Here is a 25,511-nt window from a genome sequence, read left to right as displayed (position 1 = left end):
TTTTGTATAAGTTTGACAAATAATATTGATGTTTATTTTTAATCTTTTGATTTTTATTGATTTACATTTTCACAGTTGTAGGAAATTAGGACGGGGCGAGAGACTCAGACAACAATTATTTAATGACAGTAGATGTTGCGATTCAAAAAGTTAAAGTTTCCAACCATTAGAACACAAACTGTCAACATCACATGTCAAAATGTACAAAATATACTCATTAAAACAAGCTATAATTCTCAAGCAACATTTTTCTTAGTTTGCCTATCTGTAAATTCAGTTAGTATCGATGGAAATATTTCTCACAGGTGAAATCAACATTTACCAACATTGACTGATAAAAATCTAATCCTTCCAAGCCTAGTTATGCCCTTTGTGCCATCCTGGTCAGTTACAACAGGCATCTTCTCCTGCACTACACTTCCCAGGATCATCATGGTCTGTGGAACAGCTTGACCTTGTAAAATTTGAGGTTCAGTCGAGCAAACAGCTTCACATTCACCATCATCAGCCCTCTGTGATCTTCAGGGAAGTCAGGCAGGTGCAGAAAGGTGGCAGAACCCCAGCAGGATATAAGGTTCCCCTAAATATAGTGTATAATTTAATAATAATTTTCCCTTCTATAGCACTGTCTCAAAATGGTTTGCAGATATTAATGAATTAAGCTTTATAATACCCCTATATGGTAAGTGGTTTCTTTATTTTACAAATGAAAAAACTGAAATACAGAGAGGTTGTGTCCAAGGTCACAGAGGAAGTCTGTGGCACAATTAGAAATAGAACCTTATCTGCTGCCTCTCAGTTTAGAACTCTAAGCAATTTAACACCACAGATCTCCTTGTTGCTGCTCGCTGTAGTTGAGGGAGATAATTTTTGTCAAAGGAGTGAAAAATCAATTTTACCCGCAAAAAGTATTGGTAAACTGATACATTCTGGCAAATGTAGAATTTTTGAAAATTTGGTGTTAAAAAAACCTCCCAAACCTGCTTGACTGTGAAAGAAATAGTCTTAAAAACTCAAGATTTAAAACTTGTAACTACAAAAGGAGTGGAATTTATTTTTCTCAATAAATTGTACATAAATTCTGAAAATACACTATGTGTATCATCATCTATATTCATATGTACTTAAATTTGGAAAATATTTCTTTAAAGAAGAAGAAATTCATTATGTTCCTAAACAATGTCTATGAATGCAGGTATTTTCAAAAGAATAATCTCTTTTTGTGATAAAATAATGTTTTAGTATGTTGTGTTAATCTTGAAAATGTCAAAGTAGTGAGTTGGGAACAAAAATGCCTTTAGAAGGCCAATGCTACTATAGTTTACAAAAATTGAATTGTTAGCAAATGTAGAACACAAAAATAAAGCTCGCATCATATATAAGAACATCTGCCAGAGGCAAGAAGTAGACTAAAGTATTTAAAACAAACAAATATGTAGAGGTGAGCTTATATTTTGCTTGGGAAAACCTAATACACTTATGCCCTCTACTGGAGGTATGAGAAAGTGACAGAAGCTTTTATTGAGTGCTGGAAAACTGATGAATGGGAACCAGCAAAGAGGCATCACAAAACAATAATGAGCTATTATTAAACTGATTACTGTAAATCTTAGTGCTTCTCAGAAGATCCCCTTACCTTTTTTTTAGTTCACCCCATCTACTCTCAAAAACATACCCTCACAGCCTTCCTTTACTCAACCATCATCTGAGGAAGATTGAACTTTGGAAATTATCAAAGCAGTTCCCAAACCAGCCAGTTGTCTCTAAAATAACACAAGGCATTGTGTTATCCACTCTTGTTGCTTTCCAGGATGAACACACTTGTTTCTGTTACACTCGCATGCCTTCTCAGCCTAAGGATGTGTCAGTGCTAGAGGAAAACGTGAGGAGTTTTACATGTTAACTAACATTTGTAACATTCTAGTGTTGACAAGGCAGTTGTAGTTTTCACATATGTTATCTAGTTGAAGTAAACCCTGGGCTCCTCCCTAGTGCTTTCCTAGACCTGCGAACGTGAAAACTACAGACTGTCTTGTCTACACTAGAATGTAATCTCATCATAGCTACCAGGGAAGTATGCAGTTTTCCCATGTTAGCAGATTTAGTAAGTACACAGGGGAGAATGGGCAGCGGTGGGGGGATCCCTAGGCTTACCTTAACCAGCTAACATTTGCAAAAACTACAGTTGTCTTGTCCCACTAACATTTTACTACATATTAGTTACCATATGTCAGATAATATGTGGTTAAAAAAAAACAAAATACTATTTTTTTCCTAGTGAAGACATGGTCTAGAGTGAAGGCCTGAGTTTGAGTCTTCGATTTTAATCCTCAGATGTGAGTAAAACATGAGACAGCCAGGCTAGGCCTCTGATACACAGAAATAAAACTCTCTTAGTGATCTCATTTAGTGGTGAGTAACTCCTAAGGAAAACTAAAACAGAGATGCTGATTTTCTACTCCATAGACACAATGAATCATACTAGTTTTCTAAACTAAATGTTGTTGGTTGACAAACATAGTGACACAGTAAGTATTCAAATCTTTATAGCATTTTATAAACTTGAGAGGATTTAGCACAATAGCAGCAATAATAGGGCTAAATATATGAATATGCTGTTACCAGCAGGAGAGTGGGTTTGTGTGTGTGTGTGTGGTGGGGGTGGTGGTGAGAAAACCTGGATTTGTGCTGGAAATGGCCCAACTTGATTATCATACACATTGTAAGGAGAGTGATCACTTTAGATAAGCTATTACCAGCAGGAGAGTGGGGTGGGAGGAGGTATTTTTTCATGCTTTGTGTGTATATAAAAAGATCTTCTACACTTTCCACAGTATGCATCTGATGAAGTGAGCTGTAGCTCACGAAAGCTTATGCTCAAATAAATTGGTTAGTCTCTAGGGTGCCACAAGTACTCCTTTTATATATGAACCTAATAATGCTTAATGCATCCCACAACTTTATCTCCCCATCAAAATCAACAAAACCCCCTTCCCTCCTATACCTATTTTATATTTTAGTACATCCATATACATAAATCTACTTCTTCCCAGTTCCCACCCTTCCAGAATGTACTTCTGAAAGATCTGGAAAAAAAATATTTTTCCAAGCATGTCAAGGTTCCTTCCCCACTCTGAACTCTAGGGTACAGATGTGGGGACCTGCATGAAAACCTCCTAAGCTTACTTTTACCAGCTTAGGTTAAAACTTCCCCAAGGTACAAATTAATTTTACCCTTTGCCCTTGGAATTTCCACTGCCACCACCAAACTTTAACTGGGTTTACTGGGAAACGTAGTTTGGACACGTCTTTCCCCAAAAAATCCTCCCAACCCTTGCACCCCACTTCCTGGGGAAGGTTTGGTAAAAATCCTCACCAACTTGCATAGTTGACCACAGACCCAAACCCTTGGATCTTAGAACAATGAAAAAGCATTCAGTTTTCTTACAAGAAGACTTTTAATAGAAGTAAAGGAATCACCTCTGTAAAATCAGGATGGTAGATACCTTACAGGGTAATTAGATTCAAAACACAGAGAATCCCTCTAGGCAAAACCTTAAGTTACAAAAAAGACACACAGACAGGAATAGTCATTCTATTCAGCACTGTTCTTTTCTCAGCCATTTAAAGAAATCATAATCTAACACATACCTAGCTAGATTACTTACTAAAAGTTCTAAGACTCCATTCCTGTTCTATCCCTGGCAAAAGCAGCATACAGACAGACACAGACCCTTTGTTTTTTCTCCCTCCTCCCAGCTTTTGAAAGTATCTTGTCTCCTCATTGGTCATTTTGGTCAGGTGCCAGCGAGGCTACCTTTAGCTTCTCCTGAGTCAACAGTGTGCCCTTGTTGCCAAGAAGGCCAATGGTATTTTGGGGTGTATAAGTAGGGGCATTGTCAGCAGATTGAGGGACGTGATCGTTCCCCTCTATTCGACATTGGTGAGGCCTCATCTGGAGTACTGTGTCCAGTTTGGCCCCACACTACAAGAAGGATGTGGAGAAATTGGAGAGAGTCCAGCGAAGGGCAACAAAAATGATTAGGGGACTGGAACACATGAGTTATGAGGAGAGGCTGAGGGAACTGGGATTGTTTAGTCTACGGAAGAGAACAATGAGGGGGGATTTGATAGCTGCTTTTAACTACCTGAAAGGTGGATCCAAAGAGGATGGATCTAGACTATTCTCAGTGATAGCAGATGACAGGACAAGGAGCAATGGTCTCAAGTTGCAGTGGGGGAGATTTAGGTTGGATATTAGGAAAAACTTTTTCACTAGGAGGGTGGTGAAACACTGGAATGCGTTACCTAGGGAGGTGGTGGAATCCCCTTCCTTAGAAGTTTTTAAGGTCAGGCTTGACAAAGCCCTGGCTTGTATGATTTAGTTGGGATTGATCCTGCTCTGGGCAGGGGGTTGGACTAGATGGCCTCCAGAGGTCCCTTCCAACTCTGTTATTCTATGATTCTATGATTCTTAACCCTTTACAGGTGAGAGGATTTTTCCTCTGGCCAGGAGGGATTTTAAAGGGGTTTACCCTTCCCTTTATATTTATGACAAAGCACATTTAGGAGAACTCACACACCACCCTATGAGCAATTTTTTTGTTTTTTGATGTCTCTGGAAGAGAGGTCAGGCATGTCCTCCGCACTTCAGAAATAATTTCCACCTCCCCTCTCCCAAGAGAAGAGCATGTAGAGGAATAGATGTCATGCCCCCCTGGGCATGCTGCCTACTAACAGACTGGGCCCATCATGGGAAGCAAGCTGGAGGGTGCCATGAGCACATTCCCCTTCCAAGGACGTTCAAAGATGAATTTTTCTTTTTTAAGCACAATCCCACCATGAGCATCCCTGGAGGGAGTGAAGTGCCACATGACCTCAGATTCAGAGCTGTATCCCATAGGCACAATCTACCCTTTACTACTCAGTTATTTTGTTGCTGCCAAAAGGAACACAAAAATGGAAACTATTGAAATGATACAGACGAGGATCACAATACATTTTGGATTTGTTGTGTTTTGTTTGCAAAATGTTTTAGTGATGGTATGTGATTTCTGTGTGCCATCATATGAATTTCATTATGTTATACTGTGATACAGTAGGCTATTGTTGAGTTAAAAGAATATTCATGTGAACTTACTACTGATCAGTAAGAGTTTGACTCTGATTATGCCTTCAGCAAATATCCTACCTCACCTTTCAGAAAGGATATTTCAAGTCTGTCCAAAATATTTATATAATACAAACTTTTTGTCATATTTTGAATAGTTGCAGTTCTTCAGCAAATAACTTTTAAAACTGCTTCACTGTTTGATATAGGTTGCAGTGGAAGAACACTACTAGTAGCTCTTTTAGAAAACCAATGTTTTCCTAATCATCTCAGAAGATGTCGCAGAAGTTCACTAGAGAGAGATTTACTCTGTCCCTGAGGGTTTTAAAATGTTTCCAAAATTTAAAACACATATAATTTTTTCCAGGTATTTACTGATGTTTCAGCCATTGGAGCCTTCAGCAGCAAGGCTAGAGTGACTGAAATACTGCTTAATCTGTGGACTGAATGAAAGACTTAAACATATTAAATAAAATTTTGGAAACTTCTGAAACCCTAATACAACAAATAATTGTCATTGGTGCCTTCTGGAAATTCTTATGAGCTGCTGAAGCTTGTCAGGAACCACAGACTCCCATCCATATTTTCATACCTGCTAAAGCAAAATTGTAACACTCTTACGATAAATCCAGGTCTCCTTAGGAATTTACAGTAGATTACGCAGCCCATAGTACATGAAAATGTCTCTGAGCACCCCTTGATAGGTGAGACCATGGGTTGGCAGTTGATTACTAAGTATTGAATCAATCTTTAGCAAGTAAGTCTTTGCCTGTAAAGGAAAACCTTTAAATGATGAACAGGTTAATATGGCTGTTTCACACAACACTCCCAGAGCAGAAATCCAATCATGCAGTATTACTTGATACCTGTGTGACTTCAATCAATAAGTAATTAATAAAGAACATGGTAAGTTGCACATATATCTATGTATAATATCAAGAGGTCATGAAAACAAGGCTGAGGGCTCCTGATCTTTTCTTCTCTTTCCTTTTTTTATTTTTTCTTTAAAAAGCAATCAAGTTCTTCATCAGAGCATTGCTGTTGCCATGGTGAACATTTACTTATGCAAGCAGTGCAGTCTTTTTACGTTCAGCCTAGAAACAAGGGGGTCATCAAGTGTTTACGTGCTTAGATGAGCAGATTGTAAATTCACAGGCTCTAATTAGCAGTATGCAATACATTTATAAACTCCTGAGATTTTGTAAAGCGGTACAAAAAAGAACAGAATTAACTGAACAAAATGACTGTGATTTGACCAATTGGAAGCTGTAATTGTACTGCTTTTTCCTTGAGACTACATGCTACTTATGGAGGAGGTGTTAGCTAATGTTCTAACACCAGTGCACCTCTTCCTTGCCAAATGCTGCAAATTGCGTTTGAATAAGTATTCTGCTCTTCTTACAAGTATGGTGTCAGGCACTCGCATTAAGTCTATTTATTGATCTTAGTTATTCTTGAGGTGATAGATTCGCCATTAAAGAGCACAGTACTTGTCATAATCAAAGTAAGTACCTCATGTCTAAAGTCAAAGTACACAATTCTGTCACCTGTGTATACAACCATCTCCTTCTGAGAATAATATATGGGGTAAGGACAGAATTATACATGGCATATAGTATTCAGGGATTAATTTCAAGAATCAAACAGGTTCTCAGCACATTCAGAAAGAAACAGAAATTTATACCAGGTGAATTAGATTAAATGTTTAACAAAATGTTCAAGCAATTTTGAATAAGATGTCCTCGGGAGATAAACTTGCTATGGGAGGAAATAGCAGATAACCAATTTTTATAGATTAGAGGCTATATTGTCCCTTCTGTTGTGCAGCAAGGAGGATCTCAGAGTAGGCAGAAATTCTGTTGCAGTGGGTCCAGAACTGACAGAGGGAGAGAGAGAAACTCATCTGCACAAACACTGGTTAGAATTTTATTGGCTTAGGTGGCATGGCCATCCAAAGGAGTCAGATGTGGGGATAGGCGTTCTACACAGCAGTGTCTTCATAGATCACTTTTTTGGTCGGTCCTCTTCCCCTTTCCCCAATCCCTGCTGGTTGGTAGAATATATTTAACCACAAGACAAGGACTGATGAGATAGAAAGAGATTAGTTTTTCCTCAACAGTTCAGGATGGGTGGAGGTGTCTCAATGTTTGTAACAATGTTAAATATGTTTAATTTGCATTTGTCTATGTAGAGGATTCTCGTACTTTTCCCTGGTATTTTCTTTTAAATAGAGATGCCATTTGGTGCATTCCTATGGCAAAAAAGAGTGGTCTTCAGATATTTCTTTATTCATCTAAATGATGTTAAATTCTTTCAGTCCTGTTCCCTAAGGATTTTTTCTATAGAAATCAAATGGGAGGGTGGGAGGAAAACTTGAAGCCTTATCTTCCAAACATGTTTTTCATATGCACGCTCAATTATAGAAAAGACAAAATTGATGAATGGGTGGTGAGTAGTAAAAGGAATTTAGTGAATTACCTCCCAGTCCTGAGATTTTGAGGACAGGTGGGAGCAGGTAAAACTAGTGAGCCCAATACTTAGAATGTGAGACTTAATGTACTACTTCATTCTGATCATTTGAAAATTAGAGTTTTCGTGCTAGATTCTGCAGTAATACCTGGACTCTAAAATCATGCCTCTCACTGAATACTAACGAAGATGCCCAGTGGCCAAGCCTTAGCCAATGCAGTTTACGTCAATCTCTTGCTATCTTTCCCTCCTCCATATCTGCCTGCCTAAACGGCCTGGATTCCTCTTCCCAAAGGAAATTGCTTCAGCATGAAGAAGGGACGAGATTAAAAAAAAAAAGGAATTTAACCTGTGGGATGGAAATGGATTCAGTAATTGCAAACAACGTTCTGCACCACGTACTAGGAGAGCTAGCACCTACGGTGATACTGCCACTGCCAGCTGTGTCAGCTCTGTTGCAATCAATATGGACACTGCAGGTCACTGTGCAGTGTTAAAAAGTTCATAAAGCCAAAGCAGTAGCACTGCACTCACAGTTTATGCTCATCTTCTGTGCAGACAGGCTTAGCATATCACTGAGCCCTGCACACATTTCTCTGCAGTATTAGTCTAACACTATACCCCTGTTGAAACAAGGATGGCTGAGGAAAAGGAAAACATCTCTACAGGGAGTAGAGACTAGGTATGGCCAGGGCATAGAGGCTTAAATATAATCCAGTGAAAATAAATTATGTGTATAGTGGCCATTTTTTAACTTCTGCCAAACAGGACTAATGGCTCGCTTGAGAGTGCTTAACACCAGCATTGAGAAGAAAGTGATAGCAGGGGCAGCTTTGAGGACCAGCCGTTGGCACAGTGTTTGAGGTTTCTAATAAAACAGCATCTCTCCCAGCCAGCTGCTGGTGATGCCTGCTGGGCACAGTGTCCTTGCCAGTTTGCAGGCCCTGCTCCTCTCAACGTATTTCCTGTATCATGAGTAAAGCAGGAAAGAAATGTTGATGATTCCTTGAACGCAAAATGTTTCATGGAAATGTGTTCATTTTGACAAAACTGAAAATATGTGTTACGGTTTTCCATTAAAAAATGGTGTTTCTTTCAGTTTGTTTTTTTTTAATTTTACAATATAAAATGAAGAAAGTCAAAATCATAATGAAACTTATTGATCTTATTTAAACAAAAATTTCAGTTGATCCCAAACAGAATTTTTTCAGAATTTTATTTCACAGGAAGTTTCAAAAATGTTTAGTTTAGTTCCATTTCTGAACAGAATTTTTTTCAAAATCCTGAGAAACAAAAAATCTGGCTCCCAGCCAGCCCTCACCCTGCGACTCAAAGCACCAATCTCAGCAGCCTTGTGAAAGGCTGTTCTATCAACCCACACCTGCACTCCACCAGAATGGACTCTGATCCAAAATCAGTGGGAATCTTCCCATTGACTTCAGTGGGCTTTGAACCAGGCCCTTTGAGCTAGCCAGAGACAGAGTCAAAAATATTTTTTGCAGGGATGCTTTAGCAGTACAAGTAAGGGAAATGAACTCTACCAGAGGGAGGAACTCTCAGAGGCATCCTTACTCCCTTACAATCCAAAAACTGAGTTTTTATATGTTCATATATTCAGGTATGTATATAAACTTGACACAGTAAAGTGTATCAGATGCTCTGTAGCCATTATGGGCCTTGTTTCATATTATGGAAAGATACAGTGTTAAGAAAAATGTCTTTATTAAAATTAAGTAATAAAAAAAGTCTTGTTACCAGTGATGTTCAAATTTTAACTCATCTATTTTAATTAAAATAATTAAAATCCCTTGTTCCTAGTAAGGGCTAAAATTGTGCTGTATGAGAAGTGCAAAAGTATGTTGGAAACCGTTATAAGCTTCTTGTTTTGTTTTGTTTTAAATTATCTGGGTCTAGTCTAGTTTTTAATGAAGTCAGTGGCAAAAGTCTCAGACCAGGCCTCGGCACTCTTAAAAATCAATATGATGTTTTCAAAAAATTTTGCACATGCAATAAATAATTGGCTCCAGGGCCGAACCCTGCCTGACAAACTCCAGCTGGCATCACATGTTTATGGCTGAGTTTTAAATTGCTGGAAGTAGGGGTTATACTGAAAGTGATAAAGCAACTGTTGGATGGATGAATTGGTTGCAGTGTCAACAACAGTGTTCTGTTTAATTGTTCTAAAGAAAATAAAAGTACAAAATAAAAGGAAAGATGATGCCTATTTAATCAGTCACATATATATGGAACATTATTGAGTATTCTTTCAGTTAGATAGATAAAGTTCCATTGAACCCAATGGAATTTCATATTTCATTTACTTGAATTATTTGAGTACCCATTCTAAACACTAACCACTTTATTAAACCACAAATAATATTTCATGACACACTATGGGGAATTCATGTAGGCACTTGCAGCCCTTGTATGCAGACTTCACCACTGTGAAAGCTCAACAATGCCACTGTATGCTCACTGCCCCTTGGAAAATATCCCTGGTGTAAGGGTTTCCCCAAATGATCAGCATAGTCAGCTCTACACCACACCATACAGGACCCTTGAGTTTATTCTAAGCACAGGCTATTTCCAGTGGTACCCATAGGTTTGGTTATAGCCAGGACACAGCCCCTGAGTCTGCCCTAACATTTCATAGAATCATAGAATATCAGGGTTGAAAAGGACCTCAGGAGGTCATCTAGTCCAAAACCCTGCTCAAAGCAGGACCGATCCCCAATTAAATCATCCCAGACAGGGCTTTGTCAAGCCTGACCTTAAAAACTTCTAAGGAAGGAGATTCCATCACCTCCCTAGATAACACATTCCAGTGTTTCACCACCCTCCTAGTGAAAAAGTTTTTCCTAATATCCAACCTAAATCTCCCCCACTGCAACTTGAGACCATTACTCCTTGTTCTGTCATCTGCTACCACTGAGAACAGTCTAAAGCCATCCTCTTTGGAACCCCTTTTCAGGTAGTTGAAAGCCGTTATCAAATCCCGCGTCATTCTTCTCTTCTGTAGACTAAACATCCCCAGTTCCCTCAGCCTCTCCTCATAACTCATGTGTTCCAGTCCCCTAATCATTTTTGTTGCCCTCCGCTGGACTTTTTCCAATTTTTCCACATCCTTCTTGTAGTGTGAGGCCCAAAACTGGACACAGTACTCCAGATGAGGCCTCACCAGTGTCGAATAGAGGGGAATGATCACGTCCCTCGATCTGCTGGCAATGCCCCTACTTATACATCCCAAAATGCCATTGGCCTTCTTGGCAACAAGGGCACACTGTTGACTCATATCCAGCTTCTCGTCCACTGTAACCCCTAGGTCCTTTTCTGCAGAACTGCTGCCTAGCCATTCGGTCCCTAGTGTGTAGCGGTGCATTGGATTCTTCCGTCCTAAGTGCAGGACCCTGCACTTGTCCTTGTTAAACCTCATCAGATTTCTTTTGGCCCAATCCTCCAATTTGTCTAGGTCCCTCTGTATCCTGTCCCTACCCTCCAGCGTATCTACCTCTCCTCCCAGTTTAGTGTCATCTGCAAACTTGCTGAGGGTGCAATCCACACCATCCTCCAGATCATTTATGAATATATTGAACAAAACGGGCCCAGGACCGACCCTTGGGGCACTCCACTTGATACCGGCTGCCAACTAGACATGGAGCCATTGATCACTACCTGTTGAGCCCGACAATCTAGCCAGCTTTCTATCCACCTTATAGTCCATTCATCCAGCCCATACTTCTTTAACTTGCTGGCAAGAATACTGTGGGAGACTGTGTCAAAAGCTTTGATAAAGTCAAGGAACAACACGTCCACTGCTTTCTCTTCATCCACAGAACCAGTTATCTCGTCATAGAAGGCAATTAGATTAGTCAGGACTTTGTCTTGGACTAAATTGGCCCTGGCAGTCCTTAGATCAGGGACTGATACCCTCCCCTTCAGCTCTTCACTGGACTCAGCATCAGTGCAGAGATGATTCCCCATGTTAAGTCATCTCAGTAGGTTCAATGAACTGCACAAGGGGAAATAAAACCTACCCTCCTTAACATCAACACCTATCAGCAGTCCCACTACCTCCCATCCCAGCAATCCATCTCCACCAAATGCCCAAGAAAGAAGGTGGGCTTTTCAGCCTATGTGAGTAGCAGGGCAGAATTCGGCATTGAATACTGTAAGTACATGATATAACTATTTCTGGGTGGCATTTTCAAAAGCACCTAAGGGAGTTAGGCATCAAGTTCCCATTGGTTTTCAATAGAAATTGGATGCCTAACTCCCTTAAGGCATTTTGAAAATCCCATCCTCTGTCAATAGCATTCCATACGAATAGCTATAGAATTTATAAAAGCAGGAGGAATTGGTGTGAAATATCTTTTGTGAACTCTTGTTCAGTTGGCACAATAAATCTGAGCCTAGAGTAGAGCTTTAATTGTGTTTCATGTTAAGAATTTTCTTACGTCAAATATATTTGGTGTCTGAATTGATTACATTAAAATTTCTGTTGTTCTCAGACATATCAAATGTACAATTTAACATTTTAAGGAAGTTACCAATTTTATTTGAGGACTGCAAGTAAACTCATTAATACTGTGACCAAAGATTTGCTTTGGATTTTCTTTGTCTGTCCTTACAATAAGACTGACCCAGTGAATTGCTCAGTAGTTTTTTAATCTAATTGCAAAATTGTCATGCAAATTGGTCAGACACAAAATCTACTTCCCAAACTTTACAGTTAGGATGATAATGAAAAAACATTTTACTCTCCCATCAAAAAAATTATTTATTCCTGACAAATGGGCAGATAGAATTTTGTAAGATGGCAGTAAACAATGTGTGAGCCACCTAAACACATCTTGTTGCAATGAGAAGTTTCGGAGTCATAATACACATTTTTTCCTGCCAACAGGTTGAATTTGGACTCAGACAAAAGCAAAAACAGTGACACTTTTTGAAAAGAATAATGTATTTTTTCACTTCAGAAGAGAGCAGGTTATCGACTTAGCAAACCATACCGTGAGATGAGCCATTTCTGGCAATCTTTCTCACTTTATTTGCAGGGTTATCAGGTTTATTTTTCAATTAAGGCTGATCAAGTACTCTCCACACATTATTTATCCAGAGAAGGAAGGTGCTCTTGATATAATCCTACTAACTTCTAGTCATAACATGTGTAAAGTACCTTTAGGCATAAGCCTTTTACTAAGTAGCTGCTATTATTTTATTTATTTTTTTCATTTAGAAATACAACTGTATCAGCTTGGAAATAAGATATGACTTTGCACATGTATAATAGGAGAAGAGCATTCTCATTTATTGTATCTAAGATAAATCTGAGTGCATTCAATGGCAGTTCTGTGTAATACTGGACCCATTACAATACCTACTCTGCAGTGTCCTTGAATTCGGACTTATTTGTCTGAGTATTAAAATAGTTCAAAAACATTAAAATTATTATGAACCAGTTGTGAACTTAGATACTACATGCATATTACTTAATAATTCTATTTCTTAAGTAATGTAGTTTGAAAATAAATAAAAATATTTTTCTAGTGAAAAATCACTTCTCTGTTAGTTTTAACTTTATGTTTTTAATTTCAGATCTCCTTCCCCTTCCAGAGGAAGTTAGTGATGCCATAGCTTTAATGTCTCTTTTAGCTGCAACTCAATTCACTTTCTGTTAGAAAATCTAAACTAGGAGGTATGCTATTTCTCCTGATTTGGAATTCATTAAAGGCAAGTACACTGTAAATTAAAGTGGTGGTAGGTTAATCCAAAATGCATAGCTTTAGCAACATTAGCTTGAAAAGAAAGAAAACCTTTCTTTTTAATGCAATTGTCTGTGAAGCTGTAACTTTCAATTGCATAGTTGCCACGAGCACAACGAGCTCACTATTCATTGCTTTTAAAAATCCAAATATAATCTCTCTGATTTGGATTTTCAGTAGAAAGTAAAAAGGGTAAAATGAAGTGGTAGCAGCTAAACCAGGAATTAAAGCCACTGCACTGCTGACCTCAGAAGGATCTTGGTCTGGAAGAAGGAGACCTGAACTAAAGAAAGGTTTTATTACACTCTTCTTTTAGAATATTTTTCCTGCTAATATATATTTCTTTCTCCCTTTCTTTTAATATTTATGAAAAAGTAAGATTAGGGTGAAAGATTAATGTGATGGTTTCGTCCTTGTTACTCTTTGGTGCTCTTAGGGGGAGTGCAGCAAATACCTGTCTGTTACTGTTTAAATGAGTAAAGATCTGTTTTTATTCCAAGTGTTGATTATGTCTGTCCCCTGTAGATATGGTCTACCATGAGGACAGCAAATAAGTGCAGAAAATGGACTGTATGGACATACTAGAATGCCTCCTGTTCCATATACATGTGGAAAGGGCAAAAGGTCCTGTTCAGAATCATAGCAATAACAGGCCAGCCCCTTCTGGTGAGCTGTAGTGGACAAAAATGACAATCCTGCAATAAGAGGATGTCAAAGTCTTGTTGTGTCATTATTTTTATCTAACAGTGCAGTGTCTTTTTCGAATCATTTTGTCTTTTCCTATAAATGGAGAAGTCCCAATATGATTTTGTGATACTGTATTAATAAATGAACTAATAAACTAATCTGATGTAATGGGACATTACTAGTATGATTTGATGGGCCATAAAAATGAATACAGTTTTCTGTACTACTATATAACTACTATATATTTGTCAGTAAAATAATTGAAAAAAAGGCCTCTTTCTTGACATTTTTATCTTACCAATGGCAGTGTTCATTCAAAAAGGGTCTGTATGAAAGGGCATTTTTGTGCCATGAAAGAGCATCTAAAAATCAGTTAACGGGTACCTGGAGGTAGGAGATACAAAACATAGGCATTACCTATACAAGTGTTTTTTTCCACTCAGGAAAATTCAGTCTACTGCTGTTGCCTCTTGTACTCAGACTTGGACATCTCAGCCATCACTGCACCTAATGATAACTTGGGGGTCAATCCTTGGAGGTGCTGAGGTCCTTCAGCTTCCATTGAAGCCAGTGGGAGCTGGGGATGCTCAGCACCTTGCAGGATTGAATCCTGAAAGAGCAATATCATCTTCATAATTCTTTGTACTACAATGGTCCATTAAGGGACATCTCCACCAGCTGTGTGTAATATTGAAGATGACCAACACACTGAGCATACGATAGAAGATCACTGGTGCCCACACATAGGGTGGGAGCTCTGAGAGGATGACTGACAACACCTCTGCAGCTGTTCAGCCTTATAAAGAAACACAAAATGCCTCTCAAGAATCTGCTTACAGGCATTTCCAGGCTCTGGATCATGCTGCTTGTAATATATTCTGTCCATCTTCCGTACTTCTCTCTGTTGCCTGAATGTGGCAAGTTGATTTATCGTCTGTGCCCCACACAAACAGGGCATAGTTGAAGGTAAGGATCTCATGCAAAACTGACATGAGAAGTTTATTTTTTGCTTTTGCCCATGTGTTCGTTCATAAATTCCATATTCTCCAAGGGTAAATCACATATAGTAGAAATAAAATATTTCAAATTTGACCTTTAAATAAATATCCTAATCTACATTACAAAAAATTGGACAGTCAATAATACAGTGGGAATGGAAACAATAATACCATTTACCTCTTGTTTACATTACTAACAAATATGAATACTCTTTGCTTGAATTTAATCCACCAGTGCCTAGAATTGCACTTCTATTTACCAACTGGTGTACACAAATCTAATCCAGAAAATGTACCTAGAACTGGGGTAGGAAGTTATCTGTATAGCCATCAGAAGCCATGGGAGGGCAGCAGTTTGTATATTTTACAAGGTACAGTGTGAGTATACTAGATTATAGAGAAAAGAAGTGAGAAAAATACTTTATTATCGAAATGATCAATTCTTTTTCATAAACTTTGTTCTTAAGTGTTCAAAGTTGCAGTTTCATTAGGTGAAATTCATTCTTTCAGTAATTTAAACCAGCTTATCACCTTCAATTTGCTTATCCTAAAAAGCAGATTCATTACCATCACTGAAGAATCTGTTGCTTGCTCACAAATTTTCAATACACAGTTCAGGGTAACAGTTCCTCCTAAAACTGTTCTGGTGCAGCAGTTGATTGCCTGTGTTATTTAATATAATCAAACCCAACAATTTTAGAAGTTCTTGTCATATTACAAAATATCCCCAGCTACATAAGCACCTGTGTAAGTTTAAGCACATAAATCCTAATGTATTCAATGGAATCCATTCACATATTTACAGCTACATATGTTAAAGTATCTTGAGGCCTTAGAGATGACCCTAAGTTGCAATGGCTTTCCTTCTGCTCTCTGTGTAACACAAACACAAGATTCTATAGGGATGAAATCCTGACCTCAATTAAGTCAATAAAAGTTTTGCTATTAATTTCAGTGAGGCCAAGATTTCACCCAGGGAGGAGATTAGGTGTAACTTGCTTTCTGAAACAAATCATAATGATTTTGCATCAGTTCCCGTTTAGACCAAACACATCCCACTAGTGTACGTCTAATTCTGCACAACACATATATAAGTATTCCAGTGGCAGAAAACGAATATCAAAGATGGCAGGTATGCCACTTTACAAAGCTTTTGTTTGAAGCACAAGAAAATCAGTAGGCAATGATAAACCACAACAAAATAAAGGTCAGTTCAATGATATTGAAATTGAGATAGTTAAGGTCACAATGCATAGAATAAAGACACTTTTGTTTTACTTCTTCATAGATTATTTAAATTACATTCTTTAAGCAGAGTGCTCACAGAGAGCTAAAATATTCTTTTTGACTATTAGGAAGAAGGGAGCTAGACGACGAATATTTTTTTAATTTAGATTGTGTTATTGAATGTTTTTCTGATTAAAATACAGGTTGATTCCTGGAGCTAGAACAAGTACTAGTTAGCACTGTGCAGCCTTCTGCACTAGTCCTACAAATGTGCCCACTCCGGATCCAATTTATTGCAGACTCTTACTGAGCAAGCAATATTCATTGTTTGGAAATAAGATTTGCTTTTGCTGCATTGTCCTGTGCCAATTAAATAGGTTGAGATTATAAAGCTTATTACATATTACACAACATATGTGGCCTACTGTAGGCGAGACTTGAACAGAGTCGTCCAGATGCTAGAAAGCTAGTTTATCTAACATTCTACAAAGAGTCCAAAAATCTCTTCTGCAAAATTGCGCTGAGTATGGCAAAATAGCTAGAATATGGAAACAATTCAGCTGGCCAATAAAATGGAATGTAAAACCCAAGAAATTAGCCATTGAATAAACAGATATCATTGAAAAAGACACAGAAATTCTTTTTTCTTTAAAGTCATTTTATTAGTTTCAGTGAGTTTATTGTTGGCTCCCAATTGGTTACAATTTACATCTAGTTGGCAGTGTACATAGAATTAAGCCAAGTTTTGTATTGGAGATGACTGCTTAGTAACAGATGTCTAATGTTTCCCAACACATTAAGTTCATTTATTAGCTAGCTCAGTAAAACTAAATAATAGGGTAATTACAAATTTCTGTTCTTGTGTCATTTTCTCATTCTTTTTTGAGTGCCTGAGTGATTAAGATTGTGGTGATTCTTGATACATTTCAAGCCCTATTTAAAATTTATTTCAAAGTAATTCTTTGTAGTTTTATGCAGCAATCTGTTCGTTAAATAGTTGGAAAGTGGACATTCCAATATACTATGCAAATGGCCAAAAGCTTTCCTCACCACAACCTCCCAGCATAACATGTGTTATACAAATACTAAAGCTTGATTCAGTGACTGCTGTTTGAAACTAATGGGAAATTCTGTGCAATGGGATTTCTGCACAGTGACCAGCAACAGGTTGGGGCCTCTTAAAATTTTTTTTTTAATATATAACTTCAGTTAATACTAAATATGGTATAAAATCAGGACACTGACTGGAACTCTTTGAATTTTGGGAAGGAGGTGGTTTGGATACAAGCCCTAGGGTGATCAGACGTCCCGATATTTAGTTGTTTGTCCCGCGTCCCGACTGGTGTATGGTCGGGACGCCATTTGTCCTGATATTTTGCTTTAGCGGCACTCTGGCTTTTTTTTTTTTTTTTTTTTTTGGCTTAGGGCGGCAAAAAACCTAGAGCCAGCCCTGGTGTGGGGGGTGAGCCTGTGGCTCCCCCCCCCCTTCATATGTCCCAATATTTTGTTCTTGTCATCTGGTCACCCTAACAAGCCCCCAGACCAAAACCTGCCAAAACAAGAACCAAAAGAAGCCTGATTTCTAGTATTTGTTTTGTTTTCTGAGATATCAAAAGGATAACCATTTTCATGAGATTTCAGAAAAATAAGGTGGCAAAATTGCTTCTATGCAGATTTGCCAAAAATTTTAGTAGAACAGCTCATGAGATTTTGTCACCGTCAAAACTGAACTATAGCTTATGTTTTATTTGGATCTGAATACCTCCTTTTCTGTCCATTTCTAACATAAATAGACATTAAACATCCAAGGCAAGGAGATTAGACACCTAAATGTTTGCTAAAACAAGGGGAATCTCTCCCATTAAAAGAGTGAGGTATTTCTTTATCTAAGGAAAAAAAGATCTTGAAGGAGTTAGGCAGACAGTTCCCATTGGAATTCAGTAGGTGTTGATTGCCTAACTCCCTTCATCTCCTCTGAAAATCGCTGCCTAAATTCTTGAAAGCAGCTTAAAGAAGTTTGGTTGCTTTGCATGGATAACTTGGGTTATAAGGCATGTTTGGTTTTTTTCCTCCTATCAGCTGAATACTTCGGTGAGAATCCATGTTCGCTAAGAATAAACTAACTCCCCCTTACACCTTTGACACATCAACTTTTTTTTGTTTGAAAAAGTTCAATCCACCTTTTTTCCTTTGTATTCTCACTTGTCATTTTCCTGGCCCTCAGCCTGGTGGTTCTAGGACCACAAGTGGAAATGTATAAATATCTTGAGAAAGGTTGTTCTTGAAATATTTCTTCACCCAAGTAAGGAAAGAAGTACCAGAAATCTCAGTATAGCCAATTTCTTTCAAATTCACTGAGCTGCTATCCAGATCCAAGAATTTCTGAGCATTTGAATATGGTCCAGAGAAGTATTTGGACCTTTGCATACTGAACCACACTTCAGAACCTCTCTGTGGCTGCTCATTGTACCTCTATACATTAATTACTTTATTAAATTATATAACTAAATATTATTTTTATGGCTGTCACCAACCCTTCCAGAGGTCAAAAAGGATCATGGCTAGTTCAAACAAACCTGGAGACCCGATTTATGAGGCCAGATATCTAGTATATAACCTTCTCCTCTAACCTACCTCAAACACTTCTGCCATGCCAGCTGGAGAAAGGTTTTAGAATCTCTGTCATGGAAATCATTAAGAAATATGACCAGAACTTGTGTGTATATTTTTCCAAGGGGATTCAAGTTATTTCAGATTGTACAACACCCCAGTTATCACTAGAGCATGAGTAATAAACATCCCACTAGCATTTCATCCTGTCCCTGCTGGGGTGGGTTCCCAAGGACCTGAATGTCTCTGGCAGCAGCTGCTTCTTTGAACTGCCCAAAACAAGACATGCCTGTGTATATACATTATTTAACTTTCATGTGTATCTGTATTTCATTGAACTGCCCTCCTATTCCTTTATGACTAAATGCACTTTGGAGAATATTTTTGGAATTAAGCAAATTCACTATAGAATAACTCATGTAACGTGTAGTTGGTAAAATTATAAGATACAGCTTCTCTTTTACATGAAATTGAGAATTCTTATTTCAATGTTGTAGACAGAATGATTTGAATGTACTGTATTTGCCCATTGTCTGTCATTAGTAGTGTGACTGAAACTGATTCTGAGAGACTGCACACTCCAGTATCTCTCAGTTTTTGGTTTAGAAAGCAGCACACAATCAAATTAATGGATAAGAAGAAAGTAGCTTGAAGTCATATCCTTTTAAGGGCAACTAGGATAAAGGGTTGATTCCTAATTTATGGCATGAACAGGCATGTTCTCACTCTGATATTTTCTTTAAATTATATTATAGATTTACTGCTAGGTTTTCCCAGTGTTGAGTTATATGACACCTGTTAAAGTTAGCTCTACAGCTAAAACCCAATCCAAACCTTTGACTCTTAGAGGTAGGGGCTAAATTTTCTCCTTAGATATGTACAGAAAGCTTTCCATGGCCTGTGGGCCAATCTTTTAATTGACACCCAGGAAATCGGAAGTAACTGACTTCAGTGAAGTTACTCCAGACTGACTTCAATTTTTTCAAGGATTTACATGCACATATATAAGGGCAGAATTTGGCCCTAAATAATTTTCCGTAAGATGAGGATAGGATGTGAGTCTCCTACTTTTATAGGAGGTTGAATGGGATTAGAGTTTGACCTTTACTTTTAGGAATGAAACAGAATTAGGGTGTAATTATCATTTTTAGACAAAATAGGATTGTTGTCTGGTCTGTACGCTTTCTTTTACATATATTTTTGTTTCAGAATATATATAATTCATTTCTTTCTTTTCTATAATGCCCATGACAAAGTATCTGGGACACTGTACAAAATTTGCTCTGCAGTCTTCATTGAACTGACCGAAGACCAGCCTATCTACCAAAAAAAATTAGCCAAACAGAAGAAAAAATAAATAGTGCATTGTAGAAGCTTAAAAATGTTTTCTTTTAATTAACTTTTTTTATTAAGACAGAAAACCCAATTTAAAAGCTGTCAGTAGAGCATCAATTTTTGTGACTCTACACAGAAAGATGAAGAATATATGCTCGCTGCAAAATGCTCTTGTACTGGGGTTTCAAAGAGGGTTCGTGGAATACCCATGAATCAGAAAGAGCACCTGTTCTTCTGTACTCTATTTTGGGATGTTGGGGCAGGCTTTCTCCTCTCAAGTGGAATTGTATGAACTGTACATAATTTATGCAGCACTCTGCAGTCTTTCAGCATAAAAGGCATTATAGAAATGAAAACAATTTATTCCATGTCTTTCCTATGTAAAAACTGATCACGGAGGCCTTAACAACATTTGAAAACATGCACTTAGCATGTCAGATCCCCTGCTTCCTCAGCATTGGGGAAATCCAATCAAGTTTCCCAGGACTGGACTGCCGGATCCTATGCCTCCCTGACATCATGGGTTGGCCAGGATGGCACTCCCCAAGTGCATATCACATGTGCTATGTTGTGGAATAAATGACTTGGTTTAGTGCATATAAAACTCCTCATCTGATAAACCCAGTCACCACATTGTCTTGCTCCTTCCCGCCACACCATTACAAAATGAGTTTCCACAGGTACAGGCCAGAATCAGGATGGCTAATGTGGTGCTTTGTGACTTGGAAATGAGAAGCATTCCATCAGTTGGTTCAACACTGGGGTGCAAATCCTTGACAGGATCTCAGCTCTACCATTACATCTAAACCCTAGAAACTATTAAATGTAGCAAATCAGCCAAAAGGGCTAAAATATCAGAAGTCACAAACTGTATATATTTATACTTTAAATCGGTCCAGGCAGCCAGACTGAAGTAACATCTTTCCTGACTGGATTGCAACTGCTAATATAATTTGTTCTTTGTTATTTAGAAATAAGGAGATTTATAAGTAGACCTTTTATTTACCGACAACACTTAGTTTTTATGTTGCCAGTTTAATATGCACATCATGGCTAGTATAAAATGATCTGTAAGCAGCCATGTCATGCAAGGTTATTCCAAGTACTAAATAGACTCAGCACTGATTAGCTTTCAATATCAGATGCAGTCAGACTGCTCTGGCCATAGGCTCAAGGTTATTGAGAGAATCTGACGACATTATAAATAATAAAGCAGAACTCAACTATTTTGTCATCAGAAACTACAAGATAGGATTGCCTTAGATTACATTTTAATTTGGTCTTTGTTATATTTGGCCACTCCAAGCTCCTTCCCTGCGCCCATCCCCTATCCCTTTTTGTTCTGCTCCTTTGTTACCTTGGAACAGGTCAACTGCTGCTTTCCCTGCCCTCACAATGTCCTTTCACTTTTAAAAAGAATAAAGAATGTTGGTTTGAGGGGAATAAAGTGGGAGTAAATTAGTTACATTCCATTATTGAATTAGATTAGATTATTCAGTGACAGCCCTAACAGTTTAGATAGATAGATACGCTACATTAAAAAGATAGGTGGATGGATAGGTGTATATGATCATCTATAATATTTTATCATGATTGTATTATTATGAGAAAATATTAAAACCTTATCTGTAGTGAGCCATGCTTGCTTGTTATGTTATCATGAAATAGCAGTTTGTAGGCTATTTGGATCCTCTAAATGCAAAATATGGGCATAAAATTAAATATTATATATTGGAAAACTCACTAAACAATTCCTACCCTGCATGCTTGTGTTCATAATCCTGTCAACATTACTTTCACATACAATTCTGTGTTCCTGAAGGTCAAAGGTAGTATTTGACTATGCACATGCACTGGAGACTTTTTTTGGCAGCTGAATGCCTCCTTGTCCAAAGTTTATTAAGTGGGTGGATCCTGTTCATCCATCTGCCTTCTGAGCCTTCTAAAAATACCATAATCCTCAGCAAGGAGATATTTTAAGGGATTCATATTCACAAGTATATTTGTGGGAAGCTTATTTTGGCAGGCTTGCATGTGTCAGATTTGCATGCTTGCATAGTTAGTGCTTTGTGAACTTTTATTGCAAGCCACTTGTACACAGGCTAAAGAGAGAGCTTCAGGTCTGAGGGATACTAGTTGGGAATTTCTGCTCCAAGTAGGCTTATAAATGTAAAAGAAGTGAAGATGCATTTTTAGGAATGTTAATATGTGTCTGAAGTCATTCATTTCAGACATTTGCACACCAGCCCTCAGCTTATTGGATCTAATTTCATGTAACTTGGCTGTGATTGTTCTCCAGGGACCTTAATGATCTTGCTACTTTCAATAAACATTTATAGAAACTACTGCCAGCCTGTGGATAAGGGAAACTCATATGAGAGACTTTATCTTCCAAAAATACTAAAAAGCAAAACAGTCCACAGCAGAAGATTAATAGGAAGTGTCAAAATGTAGCATTCAACTGATAACTGGAATTGAATTACAGTACAAAAAAATTGTTTTATAGACATGCAGTAGGAACTTTGATTTTCCTACTTTGGGGGGAAAGTGCAAATACATGTTATACTTTACAATTGGGACCAACAAAACTATGAGTGTGAACAAACACAGACTTTGAGACAAGATGGAAGTTAAACAGGTAAATCCTGTTCCACACTCATGCCATTCAGGTACAATCTTACGCAATACCCAGGTTTGCACCTCTAAGAAATTTCCATTTTTTCACATAAAAAAATCCAGATATGAAGCCGAAGCTGCCTTCTTCGCCAACCTGAAACTGTCTGATTTCAACATCATTGACACTCTTGGAGTTGGAGGTTTTGGACGAGTTGAACTGGTAGGTAACCTTTCTTTGTTTTTTAAATAACTTTGACCTCTATATAATTGTATTGTTCTGGAACAAATGCGGCTTTCCCCTCTTTTAGTCGTTCCTCATTATAGGACTTGATTTACTGTAAATTAACTACATCCAGGATTCTAAAGTTTCCAGTAGCTGAGGAAAGCTGCATTACGTTTTACAGTGAATAGAAATGAATGAACTCAAGCAGTTAACTTTAAGGAAATCCCGTCACTAAGGGCTTCATTCATTATGTCTTCATCCTCCAGTGTAGTCTTATGTTTAAACAGTACTACCTATGAACATAGCTTACATTTTATAAAAAAAAATATGATATGGATGAACACAGAAATGTTAAAGATAAAATGTAAGCAGAAATCTAAAATCTTATTTAGTGATAATTTAAAAAACAATTCAGAAGCAGAGACAAATAATGCCATTGATTAACAAGAAAACTGGATTCTGTAGCTATTTTGTAATATGTGGTTTAATTGTAATAACAGAAATTCACAGAAGAATGTTCTTTGCTTGCAAAATTTGCAAGGAAGAAATATAAATGATGCAAAATCTACCTGGGCATTTTGGTATGTATGGATAGTTTGTTTATCAAAAGCAAAGATTAAGCAGGGAAAAACATGAGATGCTATCAGTTGAATGACCCATTTGAAATATCAAGTGAATAAGAAACTTATGTTAATAACTGAAGGTTAGTTTATATTACTGTGCTGACCAAAGAGTCCTTGATATATGACACCAGTTCAGTATGTTAGGAACTCCTATAAGTTATGTACAGTGCAGTAAACAGAGTTACTGATGCCATCTCAAAAATGAAGGGGAACCCCCGTTCCATAAAAGTATAAGGATAACACACTATTTTTACATTTACGCCTTAGTGCTGAGATCTTGACAATCACCAAAAAGCAGTGAAACATATAGCCATCAATCAGCATTTGTATTATTACTTCTGAAATATTGTAAAAATAACACTGGATGTTTGTGAAAGTTGCTAAAAGCCAGTAAATTCTATGTTAAAACTGTGACCCTCTGATTTACATCATTTAGCTGTGCCTTGTGATTATAGCACATATGTTATGTCAAGTCGGAGTACAGAACTTTGACTCTCCTGACCTCTGTTAGGTTAGGAATCTTAACTTTGTCTCAACATTTTGTAATATTGAATGACATACGTTTCATTTGTTTGATTTTATTTTTGAGAGGGTTTTATTTGGTTTGTTTTTATTTTGTTTTTGGACTTTTGTTTTTATTAAAATTTAACCAAAGATGATCCTTCATGGGAGTTTGTAATAGGTGTATCTTTTAGCATTGTTGTTTCTAGGATCCTAATCCTGTAAAAGATTTCTGGACTTAGGACATAACTTGAACTGTGTTATTCATAGCCAGTTATGATGTCTGTGCCTCCAACTGGTTATAACATTAGTCAGAAGTCATATCATGTGGGCAGGACCTAAGTCAATACCGATTATAGTATGCAAAACAGGACTTGGTTGAGAAACAAGAACAGACACAGCAACATTGGTTCTATAACCTCAGTGTCTATGTAATATAGGAAACCTATTAAATTTAACACCGAAAAAAGATCCACAAATTTGATATTAGGACTTCATACACTGATGATGAAATACTATCCAGTACAAAGGGCAAAACCCCTCTAGCTAAAGGCTTGAATGAAAGCTCAGTGTTCAAATGGCCTTATTGGGATCCTCTTCAGAGGGGAATTTAACCTTAACCAACAAAACATTTAAGATAATGTTGTTTCTGAATAAATTCCAAGTGTGTTGCTTAATTATACAACAAGGTTTATATTTTCTAGTCAACCTGCCCCTTGTTCTTGATTCAGTCACTGATGACAAATTTTTGTGTTTGTGACATCAGAATTATTGACACTATAATTACAGTTACATTCATTGTTGTACTAGTCATTAATGAACCAACCAGTAGAAGGAGGTTGATTGGAAAAGAGATGTTTTTCTCTCCCAAAAGTATCTTGATAATCAACAATAATTAGACAGGAAATACAGAAAACGTATGTGAAAATTTAAAAGCTTTCAGCCTTCATATACTAAGGGACTTTAGTCACAGCCACAGACCTGGTCCTAACAAAAATGCACACACAGTGGTTCAAAACTGCAGTCAGGACACATTTGTCTGGCTATGCCGAAAGAATGACAGGAGACATTAGATATGGGTTTAATCAGGCCACAACTTTATTATTGACAGATGTCTGGGACTAACCCGGCTGATAAAAATGTGTACAATCCAGGTGCAAAATTTATGTTCCTCCAGCAGATTTACTGCCGGGACCGTACTAATTCCAGGGGTGGAATTTATCTATTTATCTGTGTTCTTCCAGCAATTCCCTTGCCAGGACCTTATCACTTCCAGTCAGCTCCGGGGGGCGGCTCTCACTAGCTCCCCGCCCTTGCCCTTTTCGTCCAGGTCCCTCCAGCAATTCCCTT

General features: G+C 37.7%; 1 protein-coding gene across 2 annotated transcripts in view; it reads left to right on the top strand.

Annotated features, from left to right (window-relative positions):
- The window catches only part of PRKG1 (protein kinase cGMP-dependent 1), an 860,670-nt gene that overhangs the window by 789,084 nt on the left and 46,075 nt on the right, over positions 1 to 25,511 (top strand). For both annotated transcript variants that reach the window (XM_077821744.1, XM_077821743.1), the window contains exon 10: positions 22,938 to 23,034. In XM_077821744.1, the coding sequence (XP_077677870.1) occupies positions 22,938 to 23,034 (97 nt within the window). The remainder of the gene's footprint in view (positions 1 to 22,937; positions 23,035 to 25,511) is intronic.

The sequence above is a fragment of the Eretmochelys imbricata genome, chromosome 7 (genome assembly GCF_965152235.1).
Source record: "Eretmochelys imbricata isolate rEreImb1 chromosome 7, rEreImb1.hap1, whole genome shotgun sequence".
Taxonomy (NCBI): domain Eukaryota; kingdom Metazoa; phylum Chordata; order Testudines; family Cheloniidae; genus Eretmochelys; species Eretmochelys imbricata.
Note: the sequence above shows the minus strand (reverse complement) of the source record. Positions and strands in the feature narration are given on the sequence as shown.